The sequence below is a fragment of the Pristiophorus japonicus genome, chromosome 1 (genome assembly GCF_044704955.1).
Source record: "Pristiophorus japonicus isolate sPriJap1 chromosome 1, sPriJap1.hap1, whole genome shotgun sequence".
NCBI lineage: Eukaryota > Metazoa > Chordata > Chondrichthyes > Pristiophoridae > Pristiophorus > Pristiophorus japonicus.
Window position 1 is genome coordinate 12,179,027 of NC_091977.1, and position 16,527 is coordinate 12,195,553.

General features: G+C 47.0%; 1 protein-coding gene across 1 annotated transcript in view; it reads left to right on the forward strand.

Annotated features, from left to right (window-relative positions):
* Positions 1–5,443, forward strand: part of LOC139261792 (beta-1,3-galactosyltransferase 5-like) — a 32,211-nt gene extending 26,768 nt beyond the window's left edge. Inside the window, exon 3 of the mRNA XM_070877087.1 lies at positions 4,301–5,443. Within this exon, the coding sequence (XP_070733188.1) occupies positions 4,301–5,443 (1,143 nt within the window). The remainder of the gene's footprint in view (positions 1–4,300) is intronic.
* Positions 5,444–16,527: the final 11,084 nt, after the last annotated feature.

A 16,527-nucleotide genomic window follows, 5' to 3' on the forward strand; every position in this document is an offset into this window, starting at 1 on the left:
AATGGCAGCATAATGACCAGCTGCCATGAGAGACAAGGAGAAAAAAAGAAACAGACTTGAGCCAGACGGGGGGAGGAGGGAGGAGGGGGGGGGCAAAGATTGGCAACGGTTACGCTCTGAAATTATTGAACTCGATGTTGAATCCAGAATGCTGTAAAGTGCCTAAACGAAAGATGAGGTGCTTTTCCTCGAGCTTGCATTGAGCTTCGTTGGACTAGTGTGGGAGGCCGAGGACGGAGAGATCAGAGTGGGAATGCAGTGGAGAATTAAAGTGACAGGCGACCAGAAGCTCAGGGTCACACTTGCGGACTGAACCGAGGTGTTCTGCAAAGCAGTCACCCAATCTACGCTTGGTCTCCTCAATGTAGAGGAGACCACATCGTGAGCAGCGAATACAGTATACTACATTGAAAGAAGTACAAGTAAATCGCTGTTTCATCTGGAAGGAGTATTTGGGGCCCTGGATAGTGGGAAGGTGGGAGGTAAAAGGGAAGGTGTTGCATCTCCTGCGCTTGCACGGGAAAGGTGCTGTGGGAAGGGGAGGGGTGCTGGGGGTGACTGCGGAATGGACCAGGGTCGCGAAGGGAGCGGTCCCTTCGGAATGCTGGGAGGGGTGGGGAGGATGTGATTGGTGGCGCGATCACGCTGGAGGTGGTGAAACTGGCGGAGGATGATCCATTGAATGTGGAGGCTGGTGGGGTGAAGGGTGAGGACAAGGGGAACTCTGTCGTGGTTCTGAGAGGGAGGGGGAGGGGTGAGAGCAGAGGTGTGGGAAATAGGACGGACATGGTTGAGGGCCATGTTAACCACGGTGGAGGGGAATTCCTCTGTTGAGGAAAAAGGAAGATATGTCAGAGGCACTAATGTGAAAGGTGGTGTCATCAGAGCAGATGCAACGGAGACGGAGAAACTGGGAGAATGGCTAGCTAGAGGTCTAGGTTAAGGGGTGATCTGATTGAATTTTTCAAGATATTAAAGAGAACAGACAGGGTAGATAGAGAGAAACTATTTCTGCTGGTTGGGGATTCTAGGACACAAATCACTGAAAGTAGCGACGCAGGTTAACAAGATCATAAAAATGTAAACCAAGCACTGGGGTTCATTTCTCGAGGGATAGAATTGAAAAACAGAGAAGTTATGTTAAACTTGTATAGAACCTTGGTTAGACCACACTTGGAGTGCTGTAAACAGTTCTGTTCTCTATTATGAAAGGGATATAGAGGCACTGGAGAAGATGCAAAAAAGATTCACAAGGCTGATATCAGAACCAGGAGGATATACTTATCAATAAAGGTTGAACAGTCTGGGACTCTGTTCTCTAGAAAACAGAAGGCCAAGAGGTGACGTGATAGAGGTCTTTAAGATAAGAGTTTGATAGGGTAGACATAGAGACAATGGGGGAGACCAAAACTAGAGGTCATAAATATCAGATAGTCACTATCCAATAGGAAATTGAGGAGAACTCCACCTAGAGAGTGGTGAGAATGTGGAACCCACTACCACAGGGAATGGTTGAGGCGAATAGTATCGATGCATTTAAGGGATAAGCACATGATAGGGTTAGATGAAGCAGGGTGGGAGGAGGCTCATGTGGAGCACAAACACCAGGATCGAGCAGTTAGGCTGAAGGGCCTGCTCCTGCACTGTAGACTCGATGTAAAACTTCTCTTGAGCGTCCCTTGCTCCTCTGTAGGCCTCCTGGGTTGACTCAGCCCAGCCTCGCAAGGGAAGCAGAGCAGGTCTTATCGGCTGGGAAACTTGCATTTATCTGTGTTTGTGCTTTTTATAACTCTTCAAACAAGAACAGAGCAGGAAAAGAAGGCTAAAATATAGAGTGTCCCATTAATGTTAGGAGGAGTCCTCAACTTGTATCAGGACAACTGTTTCATAGCGACTGAGAGTACCCCTCCCCTGATCTTTCACATGCATTGCCACACAGCTCTGGGTTGCCATACACGCTCTGTCAATCAGCTGGAAGCCAGGCTAACTGATGTTCAAATCGGAGAGAAGAATTCCAAACATTTCACTGGACTTTAACCCGCTGCACTGACCTCTCTCTCTCTTGTTCTCGCTCTCTTTGCCCCTCCCTTGGCGTCCTGGAATCCCACTGTGCAAAGCTGAGATCTGCAAAGCTGAGATCTGCAGTAACTGGGAGGCATGCTGACTGTGGGAAGAAGGGTGAGATTCCTTTCACGTCGGAAGTGGCAGGTTGCTGAGATGTTTTGTCTCCCTGCTTCTACTCCCCTCCTATCATCATTATCATAGGCGGTCCCTCGAAACGAGGATGACTTGCTTCCACGCCAAAAAAGAATGAGTTCACGGGTGTTTCAATGAAGGACCTAGTATTCCAGATCCTGAACCACATCCTGAAGGGTGGAAGATGACTTTGCGTGGATTGTTTTAACGTGTGGTGACCATTGCACACCAGCCACCACATGGGCTTGACAAAACTAGGTCTTGGTCCAGTGGCAAGGGTTGACCAAGACGACTGGAGACCTGCTCTGCTGCATGGACCTAGTGCGCACACATATCGCAGTGTGGGCTGGCCTGTGCTGACCCTGGCCCCCAACTCACGCCTCTCCTGGGCCCGATCACCTCACTCTACATTCTCTCGCCCCTCCTTCGCTCCGACCTCGCCTGCTCCTGCTGTACCTGCCCATGCTCCAATCACTGACTTGGACCTTGATGACGTCACTCTTTGCTGCCATTGCCCTCCTGCACCATGGAGGCCCCAACCTGCGTGAGAACACCAGCGGCAGGTCGGGGCCATAAAAGGAGTGGCGGCCTCGGGAGCAGCGTGGAGGGCCGTATCAACACAGCTCCTGAGCACAAAGCTTCCTGTACATCTGGCACTAATCTTGCTCAGAGAGACCACAGGAAGGGCTGGTATGGGATGTGATGCAATATCCTACCATACAATCACACAGCACCGAAGGAGGCCATTCGGCCCATTGTGCCTGTGCCGGCTCTTTGAAAGATCATCATCATCATAGGCGGTCCCTCGAACGAGGATGACTTGCTTCCACAGGAGTTCACAGATGTTTCAATGAAGGACCCGATATTCCAGTCCTGAACTCCAATTGAGGGGGTGGAAGATGCCTGCATGTGGTTTTATTTAACGTGTGGTGGCTGTTGCTTGACACGGGCTTGACAGAGCTAGGCCTTTATTCAGTGGCAAGGATTAACCAGGACAACTGGAGACCTGCTCTGCTGCATGGACCATATCGCAGTGTGGGCTGGCCCGTGCTGCCCCTGGGCCCTCGGCTCTTCTGGGCCCCGTACCCTCATTCGCTGCACCTTGTTCCAGGGCCCAGCGCTCCAGCTCTATTTATAGTCCCGACCTGTGGTCAGCTTTGAAAGAACGATCCAATTAGTCTTACTGCCCCCCCCCCCCCAAATAACCATCCAACTCCCCCCGCCCACCATTGAATCTGCTCCCATCGACTCCCAAGGCAGCGCGCTTCAGATCACAACAACTCGCTGCGCAAAAACATTTCTCACCTCCCCAGCCGATCAGCTCCAATCTGCCTCCCTTTGGTTACAGACCCTCCTGCCACTGCAAACCGTATCTCCTTATTTGCTCCATTAAAACCCCTCATAACCTGGAACACATCCCAAATCTCCCCTGAACCCTCTGCGCTCGGAGGAGAAACATCCCAGCCTCTACATTACAACAGTGACTACACTTCAGAACTTTAATTCTCCATCCCACTCCCGCTTTGACCTCTCGGTCCTCGGCCTCCTACACTGTTCCAGTGAAGTTCGAGGAACAGCACTTCTTTCGATCAGGCACTTTACAGCCTTCTGGACTCAACATTGAGTTCCACAATTTCAGATCATAACCACTGCTCCCATTTTCTCAGACGATAATAGTTCTACCGTTTCCATTTACACCAGCTTTTGTTTCTTTACTTGTCCCGTTACCAGCTCTTACTGCCTTGCGCCATCATCCCTTTTGTCATTTAAACTCTCCTGCCTTCCACCCGACCTTCCCTTTTATTCTTTCCTCCCCCCTTTATTTCCCTGCCCCTACACTTGCTTAAAAACTGTTAAATCTCTAACTTTTAAGGGTCATTGACCTGAAACGTTAACTCTGTTTCTCTCTCCACAGATGCTGCCTGACCTGTTGAGTGTTTCCAGCATTTTCTGTCTCTACTTCAAAAGTACTGCATTGGCTGCAAAGCACTTTGTGATGGCCTGAGGTTGTGACAGGCGCTATATGAATGCAAGTTCTTCTAACTCAGTGAGAGGGAAGGGAAGGAATGCTGTTGCTTCTGCCTATTCCTTACCCTAATGCAAGGCTGCAGCCACACCAACAAACTTGGGTGCTGCTCGATTTGAACCCAACCAGAATGGAGATGAACGCTTCCTCCTTGCGTGCAGGGATTTGTTAACTCTTCGTGTTGAAGAAATGAAGTTAAGAGGTTACTTTAAAGTGCTTGTACTCGCATTGATCCTGACGTTCGCCTTTCTGATCTTAAGTTTCTGTGCGACCGGGGAAGTGGCTGAGGAATCTGGTCGGTCAAAGGTCGACCTCCGCAAGGCGCTGGAGCAGGCGAAGAGCAAGGAAGAAGGCGGCGACAAGATCGCTGGCAAGAGCTTCGGGATCGACTTTGAGACATTGTTCAGTCGGCGACATGAACAGCCACCTTGCAAGAAGGGGCAGGTTCTGCTGATCCTGGTGACGTCCGCCCAGCCCAACGTTGATCGCAGGAATGTGATCCGCAACACTTGGGGGCTGCAGTGGTGGCACAGTCCCTTCCCCTGGCAGGTGGTCTTCTTGGTTGGCCAGGCCTCGGAGGAAAGACTGGCCGACCTAATCCGAGCCGAGCAGGGCGAATTTCGGGACCTGTTGGTCGGAAGCTACCTGGACACTTACAGAAACCTAACACTGAAGGTCATGCACGGCTTAAAGTGGGCAGTCAGTGCCTGCCAGCCCGCCTACATCCTCAAGACCGACGACGATTGCTTCGTGAACACGGATAGACTGCCCCGCTTTCTGGTCAGGGACAACCCCATGAGGACCGGACTCTACGGGGGCTCTCTCTTCGCGGCCGGGAAGAGGGAAGTCATCCGGAGTCCCCGGAGCAAATGGTACGTGTCGCGGCGGGACTACGGGAGGGAGCGCTACCCGCCCTACGCCAGCGGGGTGGGCTACGTGCTGTCGCTGGATGCCGCGGCCGCCATCCTGAGGGAGGCGGCATCCGTCCCCCCCATTCCCGTCGAGGACGCTTACGTCGGGATCCTGGCGGAAGCGGCCGGGATCCCGGTGCAGTCGAGCAGCCGCTTCACCCAGCACAACGTGAACTGGAGAGTGTGCAACTACAGGTACCTGATGGTCATTCATCACCTCAGCGCCCGCGAGCAACAGGCAGCCCATAATAAGATGGTCCAGGCCCGGACCGCTTGCTCTGCCAATCCGGACATCACCAGGTGGAGCTGACCGTGTTTAAGATGATGATAGGATTTGATGGGGTAGATAGAGAGAAACGATTTCCTCTGGTGGTGGGAGTCCAGAAAAGGGGGGCACAACCTTAAAATTAGAGTTCGGCCGTTGAGGCGTGATTTCAGGCAGCACTTCCTCACACTAAGCAAGGTGGAAATCTGCCCCCAAAAAGCTGTTGATACTGGGTAGAGATTGACCGTTTTTTCTTAGGTAAGGGTTATGGATCCAAGGTGGGTAGATGGAGTTAAGACATAGATCAGCCGTGATCTAATTGAATGGAGGAACTGACTCGAGTAGCTGAATGGCCTCCTCCTGCTCCTATGTAACGGAAAGCAAAAAATTGTGCAGATAGCTAGTGGGGTTTGACTCTTGACTGTGCTAACCTTGGTTATCGCTCAATCTCGCGTGGCTAAACGCCCTCTGAGAAGTTGGACATGGACCGCATACTCATCTATTCAACATGCATGCAGCCACTGGGTCTTTAAGGTCACCCCCAGACCTAAACCTAAAGATCCACCGTCGGTGTAGAGTGGTAGCAATGTGTATGAGGCTTCTTGGGCAAGGGTCTGTGACCTCTACTACCTAGAAGGACAAGGGCAGCAACTGCATGGGAGCTCCATCGCCTCCAAGTTGCCCTCCAAGTCATGCACCATCCCGACTTGGAAGTATATCGGCCGTTCCTTCACCGTCGCTGGGTCAATATCCCAGAATTCCATACCTAACTGCACTGTGGGAGCACCTTCACCACACGGACTGCAGCGGTTCAAGAAGGCGGCTCACCACCACCTTCTCAAGGGGCAATTAAAGATGGGCAATAAATGCCGGCCTTACCAGTGACGCCCACATCCTGAAAATGAATAATAATAAAAAGAACCTCCTTTGACCACGTTTTAAGAGCGTTGAGTCTGGCTGTCACATTCAGCCATGGCTTAGTGGGTAGCATTCTCTTGCCTGAGTAGAAGGTTGTGGGTTCAAGTCCCAATCCAGAGATATGAGGACAAATGCCACTCTAGGCTGACACTCTAGTGTAATATTTGGATGAGACATTAAACCGAAGCCCCATCTGCCCTCTCAAGTGGACGTAAAAGATCCCATGGCACTATTACAAAGAAAAGCAGGGGAGTTCTCCCCGGTGTCCTGGCCAATATTTATCCCTCAACAACAACAACTTGCATTTATATAACTCCTTTTAATGTAGTGAAATGACCCAAGTCATTATGAGATAAAATTCTGACACTGTATAAGTAGAAATTAGCACAGGTGACCAAAAGCTTGGTCAAAGAGGTAGGTGTTAAGGAGCGTCTTGAAGGAGGAAAGAGAGGCGGAGAGGTTTAGGCAGGGAGTTCCAGAGAATGGGGCTTAGGCAACAGAAGGCACGGCCACCAATGGTTGAGCGATTACAATCGGGGATGCTCAGGAAGGAAGAATTGGAGCAGTGCAGACATCTCGGGGCGGGCTGGAGGAGATTACAGAGATAGGGAGGGGTGAGGCCATGGAGGGATTTGGAAAATAAGGACGAGCATCACTACATCAATCAACATCACTAAAAAAAGTTATCTCATTGCTGTTTGTGGGAGCTTGCTGCTGCATTTCCTATATTACAACAGTGACTACACTTTAAAAGTACGTCAGTGGCTGTAAAGCACTTTGGGACATCTTGGGGTCATGAATGGTGCTGTATAAATGCAAATTATTTCTTTCTAATTGGAGGAAGTTTTTCCATTAACCAGATTTCAGGTGCTGGGATCACAGCACTGAGCAGCTCAATGTTTCACTGCAGAATCTCCACAGGTTCCAGCCTGGGATGACAGGCTGTGGTGAAGAATCTCCCTCTCTAGCAGGAATGGGAACAAAGTACAGTGAAATGAGAACTGCAGTGTGGAGGTCCTGGGGTTGAATATCCTCGGGACTTCTCCTGCACCTTGACTCTAACTTTGATAGAAGTTCGGTGTAAAAACCATTTACGTGTTTAAAAATGCGTTTCCTCCAAGGTTATGGCGGAGGAGAGGTGAAGTCCTGAGGAAATTCACCCCCTCGATATGTCTCAGAGGAACGGACCCTAAAACTCACCTTGTAGTTTGTACAAAAGTTTAATCATATAATATAGTCACTGTTGTTTCCCACGTTACAACAGTGACCACACTCCAAAAGTACTTCATTGACTGTAAAGCGCTTTGAGATGCCTGGTGGTCGTGAAAGGCGCTATATAAATGTAGGACGCACTTATTTGTACTGTGAAAATGGCCGCCATGCTCCAGCCTTTGTCTATGATTGGTTCCCTTGGATGATAAGCCACATCCTGACGTTCCACTGGAATGTGTAACTGGAACCACCCAGCCTAAGGTCTCACTGACTTTACAAATTGTAACTCTATCTACTTTGACTTCCTGAAGCGACAGAGGACAGAGCTCCCCAGAAGACAGCAAGGGCCAACCAAAGTGCCTTACCCCAGTACATATGCATTCCTCATCCCTCCCCCAGCCAAAGTTCCTCCTTACACCAGCGCAAGTGCATGACCTTACCACGCCCCCCCCGCCCGCTCCCCCCCCACCCCAGCCTTCACTCCACCATAGATGGGGCAGTGTGTACGGATTGTTAACGGGTTTATTGGGTATGAAGTGAATAGTGACAGTGTCGTGACTTCTGGATTTCAACCACTCCAAAGATGTCTCTTGTAGGGGGTTGGAAGAAGGTGATCCGTCTTCCCTGAGTTCCCTATCTCCCCACCGTTTTCCACCTCCCCCCACCCCCCCACCCCCCGATATTCATTACAGAGATGTGGTTGCAAGGTGACCAAGGCTGGGAACTAAATATTCAGGGGTATTTGACAATTCGGAAGGACAGACAGAAATGAAAAGAAGGTGGGGTAGCTCTGTTAATAAAGGATGAGATCAGTGCGTTAGTGAGAAACGATATTGGCTCAGAAGATCAAGATGTTGAATCAGTTTGGGTGGAGATAAGGAATAATAAGGGGAAAAAGTCGCTGGTGGGCGTAGTCTATAAGCCCCCTAACAGTAGCTACACTGTTGGACTGAGTATAAATCAAGAAATAATGGAGGCTTGTAAAAAAGGAACGGCAATAATCATGGGTGATCTTAAACTTCATATTGATTGGACAAAGCAAATTGGCCAGGGTAACCTTGAAGAAGAGTTCATAGAGTGTATCCGGGATAGATTCCTTGAACAGTATGTTGCAGAACCAACCAGGGAGCAGGCTATCTTAGATCTGGTACTGTGTAATGAGACAGGATTGATAAACGATCTCCTAGCGAAGGATCCTCTAGGAATGAGTGACCATAACATGGTTGAATTTCAAATTCAATTGGAGGGTGAGAAAGTTGGATCTCAAACCAGTGTCCTAAGCTTAAACAAAGGAGACTACATAGAGGCAGAATTGGCTAAGTGGACTGGGAAAATAGATTAAAGTATGGGACGGTTGATGAGCAGTGGCAGACTTCATACTTCATAACTTGCACAAAAATATATTCCAATGAGAAGGAAAGACTAAGAGAATAGATAAACATCCGTGGCTAACTAAGGAAATAAGGGATGATATCGAATTGAAAACAAGGGCATACAATGTGGCAAGGATTGGGAAACTTTTAAAAGCCAGCAAAGAATGATTAAAAAAATGATAGAGGGAAGATAGATTATGAAAGTAAACTAGCACGAAATATAAAAACGGGATAGTAAGAGTTTCTACATGTATATAAAAAGGAAAAAAGTGGCTAAAATAAATGTTGGTCCCCTCGAGGATGAGACTGGGGAATTAATAATGAACAGGGAAATGGCAGAGATGCTTAACAAATATTTTGTATCGGTCTTCACAGTAGAAGACACTAAAAAATCTCAAAAGTGGATAATCAAGGGGCTATAGGGAGGGAGGAACTTAATACAATCACTATCACTAAAGAAGTAGAACATGGTAAAATAATGGGACTAAAGGCGGGCAAGTCCCCTGGACCTGATGACTTGAAGCCTAGGGTCCAAAAAGAAGTGGCTGCAGAGATAGTGGATGCATTGGTTGTAATCTACCAAAATTCCCTGGATACTGGGTAGGTCCCAGCGGATTGGAAAACTGCAAATGTAATGCCCCTATTTAAAAATGGAGGCAGACAGAAAGCAGGAAACTATAGACCAGTTAGCTTAACATCGATCTTTGGGGGAAAAAGCTGGAGTCCATTATTAAGGAAGCAGTAGCAAGACATTTGGAAAAGCATAATTCAATCAAGCAGAATCAGCATGGATTTATGAAAGGGAAATCATGTTTGACAAATTTGCTGGAGTTCTTTGAGGATGTAATGAGCAGGGTGGATATGGGGGAAACAGTGGATGTGGTGTATTTGGATTTCCAGAAGGCATTCGATAAGGTGCCACATAAAAGGTTACTGCACAAGATAAAAGTTCACGGGGTTGGGGGTAATATATTAGTATGGATAGAGGATTGGCTAACTAATAGAAAACAGAGAGTCGGGATAAATGGGTCATTTACCAATTGGCAAACAGTGACTAGTGGGGTGCTGCAGAGATCGGTGCTGGGGCCTCAACTATTTACAATCTATATTAATGACCTGGATGAAGGGACCGAGTGTTATGTAGCCAAGTTTGCTGATAGAAACATAGAAAAATAGGTGCAGGAGTAGACCGTTCGGCCCTTCGAGCTTGCACCACCATTCAATGAGTTCATAGCTGATCATTCACCTTAGTACCCCTTTTCTGCTTTCTCTCCATACCCCTTGAACCCTTTAGCCGTAAGGGCCATAACTAACTCCCTCTTGAATATATCCAATAAACTGGCACCAATAACTCTCTGCGGTAGAGAATTCCACAGGTTAACAACTCTCTGAGTGAAGACATTTCTGCTCATCTAAGTCCTAAATGGCTTACCCCTTATCCTTAGATTGTGTCCCCTGGTTCTGGACTTCCCCAACATCGGGAACATTCTTCCTGCATCTAACCTGCCCAGTTCCATCAGAATTTTACATGTTTCTATGAGATCCACTCTCATCCTTCTAAACTCCAGTGAATACAGGCCCAGTTGATCCAGTCTCTCCTCATATGTCAGTCCTGCACCCCGGGAATCAGTCTGGTGAGCCTTCACTGCACTCCCTCAATAGCAACAAAGTCCTTCCTCAGATTAGGAGACCAAAACTGAACACATTATTCCAGGTGAGGCCTCACCAAGGCCCTGTACAACTGCAGTAAGACCTCCCTGCTCCGATACTCAAATCCCCTAGCTATGAAAGCCAACATACCATTTGCCTTCTTCACCGCCTGCTGTACCTGCATGCCAACTTTCAATGACTGATGTATCATGACCCTCAGGTCTCGTTGCACCTCCCCTTTCCCTAATCTGCCATTCAGATAATCTGCCTTTGTGTTTTTGCCACCAAAATGAATAACCTCACATTTATCCACATTATACTACATCTGCCATGCATTTGCCCACTCACCTAACCTATCCAAGTCACCCTGCAGCTACTTAGCATCCTCCTCACAGCTCACACCGCCACCCAGCTTAGTGTCAACTGCAAACTTGGATATATTACACTCAATTTCTTCATCTAAATCATTGATGTATATTGTAAATAGCTGGGGTCCCAGCACTGAGCCCTGCGGCACCCCACAAGTCACTGCCTGCCATTCTGAAAAGGACCCGTTTATCCAGACTCTCTGCATCCTGACTGCCAACCAGTTCTCTATCCACGTCAGTACATTACCCCCAATACCATGTGCTTTAATTTTGCACGTCAATCTCTTGTGTGGGACCTTGTCAAAAGCCTTTTGAAAGTCCAAATACACCACATCCACTGGTTTTTCCTTGTCCACCCTACTAGTTACATCTTCAAAAAATTCTAGAAGATTTGTCAAGCATGATTTCCCTTTCATAAATCCATGCTGACTTGGACCGATCATGTCACTGCTTTCCAAATGTGCTGCTATTTCATCTTTAATAATTGATTCCAACATTTTTCCCACTACTGATGTCAGGCTAACCGGTCTATAATTCCCTGTTTTCTCTCTCCCTCCTTTTTTAAAAAGTGGTGTTACATTAGCTACCCTCCAGTCCATAGGAACTGATCCAGAGTCAATAGACTGTTGGAAAATTATCACCAATGCATCCACTATTTCTAGGGGTACTTCCTTAGGCTGCATCCCAGAGTACTTATCAGGTGCTGGGGATTTATCGGCCTTCAATCCCATCAATTTTCCTAACACAATTTCCCGCCTGATAAGGATTTCCTTCAGTTCTTCCTTCTCACTAGACCCTCGGTCCCCTAGTACAATCGGAAGGTTATTTGTGTCTTCCTTCGTGAGGACAGAACCAAAGTATTTGTTCGACTGGTCTGCCATTTCTTTGTTCCCCATTATAAATTCACCCGATTCTGACTGCAAGGGACCTACCTTTGTCTTCACTAATCTTTTTCTCTTCACATATCTTTTGAAGCTTTTGCAGTCAGTTTTTATGTTCCCAGCAAGCTTCTTCTCATACTCTATTTTTCCCCTCCTGATTAAACCCTTTGCCCTCCTCTGCTGAATTCTAAATTTCTCCCAGTCCTCAGGTTTGCTGCTTTTTCTGGCCAATTTATATGCCTCTTCCTTGGATTTAACACTATCCTTAATTTCCCTTGTTAGCCACGGTTGAGCCAACTTCCCCGTTTTATTTTTATTCCAGACAGGGATGTACATTTGTTGAAGTTCATCCATGTGATCTTTAAATGTTTGCCATTGCCTATCCACCATCAAACCTTTAAGTATCATTCGCCAGTCTATTCTAGTGAATTCACTTCTTATACCATCAAAGTCACCTTTCCTTAAGTTCAAGACCCTAGTCTCTGAATTAACGGTGTTACCCTCCATCTAAATAAAGAATTCTACAATATTATGGTCACTCTTCCCCAAGAGGCCTCCGACAACAAGATTGCTAATTAAACCTTTCTCATTGCACATCACCCAGTCTAGGATGGCCAGCCCTCTTGTTGGTTCCTCGACATATTGGTTTTGAAAACCATCCCTAATACACTCCAGGAAATCTTTCTCTACCTTATTGCTACCAGTTTGGTTTGCCCAATCTATATGTAAATTAAAGTCGCCCATGATAACTGCTGTACCTTTATTGCACGCATCCCTAATTTCTTGTTTGATGCTGTCCCCAATCTCACTACTACTGTTTGGTGGTCTGTACACAACTCCCACTAGCGTTTTCTGCCCTTTGGTATTCTGCAGTTCCACCCATACAGATTCCACATCATCCAAGCTAATGTCCTTCCTTACCAATGCGTTAATTTCCCCTTTAACCAGCAATGCTACCCCACCTCCTTTTCCTTTCTGTCTATCCTTCCTGAATGTTGAATACCCCTGGATGCTGAGTTCCCAGCCTTGGTCACCCTGGAGCCATGTCTCCGTGATGCCAATTATATCATATTTGTTAATTGCTGCCTGCGCAGTTAATTCGTCCACCCTATTATGAATACTCCTCACATTGAGGCACAGAGACTTCAGGCTTGTCTTTTTAACACACTTTGCCCCTTTAGAATTTTGCTGTAATGTGGCCCTTTTTGATTTTTGTCTTGGGTTTCTCTGCCCTTCACTTTTACTTTTACTTTTGTTCTTTCTATCTTTTGCTTCTGCCCCCATTCTACTCCCCTCTGTCTCCCTGCCTAGGTTCCCATCCCCCTGCCATATTAGTTTCACCCCTCCCCAACAGCACTAGCAAACACTCCCCCTCAGACATTGGCTCCGGTCCTGCCCAGGTGCAGACCGTCCGGTTTGTACTGGTCCCATCTCCTCCAGAATCGGTTTCAATGTCCCAGGATGATACAACGATGGGTGGGAAAGCAAGTTGCGAGGACACAAATAATCTACAAAGGGATATAGACAGGCTAAGTGAGTGGGCAAAACTTTTGTAGATGGAATATAATGTGGGAAAATGTGAGATTATCCACTTTGGCAGAAAAAATAGAAAAGCAAATTATAATTTAAATGGAGAAAAATTGCAAAGTGCTGCAGTACAGAGGGACCTGAGGGTCCTTGTGCATGAAACACAAAAAGTTAGTATGCAGGTACAGCAAGTAATCGGGAAGGCAAATGGAATGTTGGCCTTTATTGCAAGGGGGATAGAGTATAAAAGCAGAGAAGTCCTGCTACAAATGTACAGGGTATTGGTGAGGCCACACCTAGAGTACTGCATACAGTTTTGATCTCCGTATTTAAGGAAGGATATACTTGCATTGGAGGCTGTTCAGAGAAGGTTCAGTAGGTTGAATTCGAAGATGAGGGGGTTGACTTATGAAGATAGGTTGAGTAGGTTGGGCCTATACACATTGGAGTTCAGAAGAATGAGAGGTGATCTTATCAAAACATATAAGATAATGAGAGGACTGAACAAGATGGATGCAGAGAGGATATTTCCACTCATAGGGAAAACTAAAACTAGGGGACATAGTCTCAGAATAAGGGGCCGCCCATTTAAAACTGAAATGAGGAGAAATTTCTTCTCTCTGAGGGTTGTAAATCTGTGAAATTCTCTGCCCCAGAGAGCTGTGGAGGCTGGGTCATTGTATATATTTAAGGCGAAGATAGACAGATTTTTGAGAAATAAGGGAGTAAAGGGTTATGGGGAGCGGGCGGGGAAGTGGAGCTGAGTACACGATCAGATCAGCCATGATCTTACTGAATGGCGGAGCAGGCTTGAGGGGCCAAATAGCCTACTCCTGCTCCTATTTCTTATGTCCTTATGTTCCCAGTCTCTCACTCTCTCTCTCTCTCTCTCCCCCAATCTCTTTCTTCCATCCCCCTCTTAGCTCCCCTGCCGCCGCTCTCCCCCCTGCCGCCCCTCTCGGACCCCCACCCCTCTCGGCCCCCCTGCCGCCACCCTCGGCCCCCCACCCCTCTCTCCGTCCCACCGCCGCTCTCAGCTACGTGGAATGAGAGTGGGGCTGCACTTCCGGCCCAGCACTTTCAGTGCAGGAGGGAGGCATCGGATGGCGGAGCTTGACATTACATGCGTGGAAAAGACGCAGTACAAATAGTTACATCGATAAATGTAAGCGTTTCTTTCGTTGATTTTATGAAGGTGTTGATTGTCACGTAGAAAAGGTAAGGGGGAAAAGGTATAAAAAGTGGGTGTTGGAACAGATATGTAGAATTCGATTCAGGTGTGATCAACCTGTATCACGAGCTGAGAACTCTGGCACATTTGAGTTCCCCCTGTCTAACCCCGCAAGACTTGGTCCTAAGTACTGCTTTAATTGTATGGTTTAGTATATTAAATAAGCTGTGACACTTGATATTCAATGTTTATGAACTCTATTGATTTGACGAGTAAATTATAAGTAAGAAGACATCCTCTCTGCCACCTGCAGAGACCGGCTACATCAGCACAGAGACGGGAAACTAATGGCCCGAACATTGCGGTTGGAGGCTTTCTGCGGGCGGACGTATCCGGCCAAACTTTTTTTGACGAAAATACCTGGTGGTCCCGGAGGAGCGTAGACTTGGGCTCCGAGGCAAAAATCAAAAAGGGCCACATTACAGCAACATTCTAAAGAGGCAAAGTGTGTTAAAAAGACAAGCCTGAAGGTTCTGTGCCTCAATGCGAGGCGTAAGGTCCCATGTATTCCAGGAGCGTACGCCTATCCTGGGATCATGTGGGCCTGGACCAGCAATCACAATGTGGTATTCCATTCATAGTATTGGGAGCTCAGATCTCCCATTGCTATCAATGAGAATACCCCTAAAATTAAATAAAACACAGACATTAATTTTTTTTTAAACACATTTTTTAAATTAATAGAAATTGCATTAAATTAAATGGTTTAGAGAAAAAATTATTCTTTGAAATTTAAAACACATGTTTCAATAGTGTTAAAAATAAACTTACCTTCATAGACCGGCATTTGCGAGGCCTCTTCGAGTGCGTGCGCACATCGTACACACCTGGAGAGGCTGCAATTTTTGGACCAATACAGCGTTTCAAGCATTCTGATTTGCACAAGCGTTGGAACTCAACAATTCTGTTGCCTTCACCAGGGTTAGCATAAAGAGTAAATAATTGCTGGGTGTTACTGGGATTTAGAACTGATCCCTGAATGAGGAATGCAATATAGGAGGGGGAGATCAGAGGAACTGGGGCAATGTAGGGGCACCAGGCGACGGGTGGCGATGGGACTGGGGAAGAAGGGGCGATTGGCAATGAGTGTGGAGCAATTGTGGGGGATATCTGGAGGAGTGGGAGCGATCGTGGGTGATCATGAGGGAATGGACGATCGATGGGTTACAGGCACGCTTGGCGTGTGGGATGGGTTGTAAACTTCTGTGCTCGTAATTGCTTTCAACTCACCGGTGCAGTAACCCATGCAACAAGAACCAATTTTTTTTTTGTATTTGTTGATTGTAGAATGATACAGCACAGAGGAGGCCATTCGGCCCATCATGCCTCTGACAGCTCTTTGAAAGAGCGATCCAATTAGTTCCACTCCGCTGCTCTTTCCCAGCCCTGCAAATTTTTCCCTTCAAGTATATATTCAATTCCCTTTTGAAAATTGCTATCGGATCTGTTTCCACCACCCTTTCACGCAGTGCATTCCAGATCATAGCTCGTTGTGTCGGAAAATATTCTCCTCATCTCCCCTCTGGTTCTTTCGCCAATTACCTTAAATCTATTTCCTGTGGTTACGGACTCTCCTGCCAATGGCGGTTCTCCTTATTTACCAGTTTCTTCTTTTTACTCTTTTTAAAACTCTTCATGATTTTGAACACCTCGATCAAATCTCCCCTTAACCTTCTCTTCTCTAAGGAGATCCCCAACTTTCCAGTCTCTCCATGTAACTGAAATCCCTCATCCCTTTCTGGCAAATCTCCTCTGCACCCTCTCCAAGGCAGTAAAACTAATTCACATATAATTTTGAAAATAATTCTCATAAATGCATTTAATGAGGTTATATGAATTAAAATGTACCTAAGTGACTAGTGAGTGATGGCTGCAATACAGGAGAAGTACGTGAGGTACATCTCTGCTGTGTGGCTTTGCTTCAGCTTTGTTGCATGTTTAAGTTTTATATGGGATGAAATATTGGTAT